This window comes from Myotis davidii, unplaced genomic scaffold, assembly GCF_000327345.1.
Source record: "Myotis davidii unplaced genomic scaffold, ASM32734v1 scaffold586, whole genome shotgun sequence".
NCBI classification, from domain to species: Eukaryota; Metazoa; Chordata; class Mammalia; order Chiroptera; family Vespertilionidae; genus Myotis; species Myotis davidii.
This window is the reverse complement of record NW_006296809.1, coordinates 1,231,202-1,233,591: the sequence shown is the minus strand read 5'-3', so window position 1 is coordinate 1,233,591 and position 2,390 is coordinate 1,231,202. Positions and strand designations below refer to the sequence as shown.

The 2,390-nt window shown below is 67.4% G+C and overlaps 1 protein-coding gene across 1 annotated transcript in view; it reads right to left on the bottom strand.

Annotated features, from left to right (window-relative positions):
• PLCH2 (phospholipase C eta 2) overlaps positions 1-2,390 on the bottom strand; it is a 44,821-nt gene that overhangs the window by 4,015 nt on the left and 38,416 nt on the right. The window contains exons 7-8 of the mRNA XM_015569690.1: positions 2,225-2,383; positions 104-203 (exon numbers count right to left, since the gene is read on the bottom strand). Of these exons, the coding sequence (XP_015425176.1) occupies positions 104-203; positions 2,225-2,383 (259 nt within the window). The remainder of the gene's footprint in view (positions 1-103; positions 204-2,224; positions 2,384-2,390) is intronic.

Sequence of the window (2,390 nt, the reverse complement as noted above, 5' to 3'; positions counted from 1 at the left end):
GTGAGGCCGCCAGGAGCTAAAGGGAGGTGCTGGGAGGTGGGCCGGGGGCCTTGGGGGCTGGAGGAGGGACAGCCGGGCACAGGGGGGCAGGGAGGACCCCAGCCCGCACCCCCCACCTTGCGCTTGGAGAGGCTGTGCACGAGCAGCCGGCTGTTCCGTCTGCTGGCCCCAGCGTCCTCCCCGGCCTCCACGTCCTCCTCAGCCTGGGGGGGTGGGGGAGGGCAGACAGGGGACAGGTGAGCCCAGCACCAGGCAGGCGGGTGGGCAGGCAGCTTCTCCAGGGAGCCAGGCGGCCTTCCTGGAGGAGGGGGCTGAGGGAGGGGGTAGCAGGTGAGCTGGCTGGCCCCTTCCTGGGGGGCTGCCTGACACTCATTACGTGCCCCGTTCGCAGGTGGCGGCCACGTAACCAATGCCGTCTGGGGGGGGACAGCCCTCAGGGAAGCTGGCTTATGTGACCCCCAGGGCAGCCCCCCACAGCGGCTCTGCTCACCTCGGTGAACCCGGCTCCACAGGACTGAGCCGCACTGTTGACAGGGCCCCCTCCCTGCCAGGCCCCTCCCCAGGCACAGCTGGCCCTTCCCTCCCGAAGCTCACGCACAGGCCCAGCGCTCCTGGGAGCCTGTGCCAGCGTCCGGAGCCCCTGGCCCCCTCCAGAGGCTGACAGACGGGTCCAGCTCTGCTCGGGCCCTGGGACCCCCTCCTGACTCATCTGTGTCCGGCTGGGGGTGCACCTGAGGCCAAGGGGTCCGTGATGGACAAGCACAGGGGGACTCACTGCCTGGGTCCCCCTGATTCTCTGTGGCTCTACCCGGTCACCCCAGCAGGAGAGAGCAGGTGCTGCCACCCCCATCCTCACACCTGGAGGCTCAGCCTGAGCTTCCCCTCCCCTCCTCCAGGAAGCCTTCCCTGAATGCCTCCCATCCCCCCAGGGCCCGCTGCCTCCTGTGCCCCCCCGGTGCCCCCAGGGGCTGCCCGGCGGAGGAACGGCAGGGACCTCACACCACTGCCCGGCTGGGCTCACTGCCCGCCGCCCCCTGGACCTCAGGCACTGTCTCCTCCCCCTGGGCATCTTGAGACTGAAATAGACGCCGCCTGTCAGCCCCCGGCATGGGGCGCCCTCGAGTCTGTAGGTGCCACCTTCAGCCCCTGCACCTGGGGGTGGGGCGCGCACCTGCATCTGAATGTACCCAAGGGGCCGGCCCTCCTCACCGGGGCGGGGAGCTGCCTCCCCTCCCCGCCGGGCTTGCAGGGCGGTGGGTCTGAGATGGGGTGGGCAGGGCTCCCTGAGACAGGTCTGCACCCCACCTGCCGAGGCCAGTGCCCTGCCCACACGGCCGGAGGGGCTCGCTGCTGCTTCAAGGCTCACACCCCCCCAGGGACCCCGATGGCTCAGCCTCACTGACCCAGGCTGGCACCCCCACACCACGTGCCTGCTGTGACAGCCCTCCCCTGGTGTCACCGAGGGTACTCCTCCGAGCCCAGCCGCCCTTCCCACGAGGCTGTGGGGGCTCTGGGAAACCCTGCCCCCCAGGATGGGCTGGGCCCTGAGATCAGCCGGTCCCTCCCTGTCACTCAGGAGGCCCTTCGGTGGGAGGGCCTGCCTCCAGCCCCAGGCAACACTCAAATGGCTCCCCCAGTTGGCAATTCATTATACTTCTATGACACTTTAGGGCAGGGGGACAGAGCAGCCACACAAATGGGGCAAACTGGCACTCAGCTACCCACTGTAACATGGGGAAGGCTGTGGTCCTATGCAGGTGAGCATGTGTGCATGCGTGTGAGTGCGGTGATGTGCAGGTGTGTGCTGTGTGGGTGTGTGCGGATACACACGTGTGCAGGTGTGCGCTGTGTGGGTGCGTGCGGATACACACGTGTGTGCAGGTGTGCATTGTGTTGTGTGCATGCGTGTGAGTGCGGTGATGTGCAGATGTGTGCAGGTGTGTGCTGTGTGGGTGTGTGCAGATACACACGTGTGCAGGGATGCACACGCGTGTGCATGTGTGCGCTGTGTGGGTGCGTGCGGATACACACGTGTGTGCAGGTGTGCATTGTGTTGGTGTGCGTGGATACACACGTGTGTGCAGGTGTGCATTGTGTTGGTGTGCGTGGATACACACGTGTGTGCATGTGTGCGCTGTGTGGGTGTGCGCAGATACACACGTGTGCAGGTGCGCACGGATACACACGGTGTCTGCTCGTGACGCTGACACGGGCAGGCGCTCACCTTCTTGCGCGCGGCCCTGTGCCCGGGCCTCGCCGGCAGCGGCAGCGCGGAGACCGCGAAGTCGTTCAGGTCCTCGCGGTCCCGGATCCGCGACTCCTTGATCAGGGAGTCCAGCTTCCGCTTGGCCATGTGCTCCGCCCGCTTCCGGTTGGGGGCGGCCTGCGGA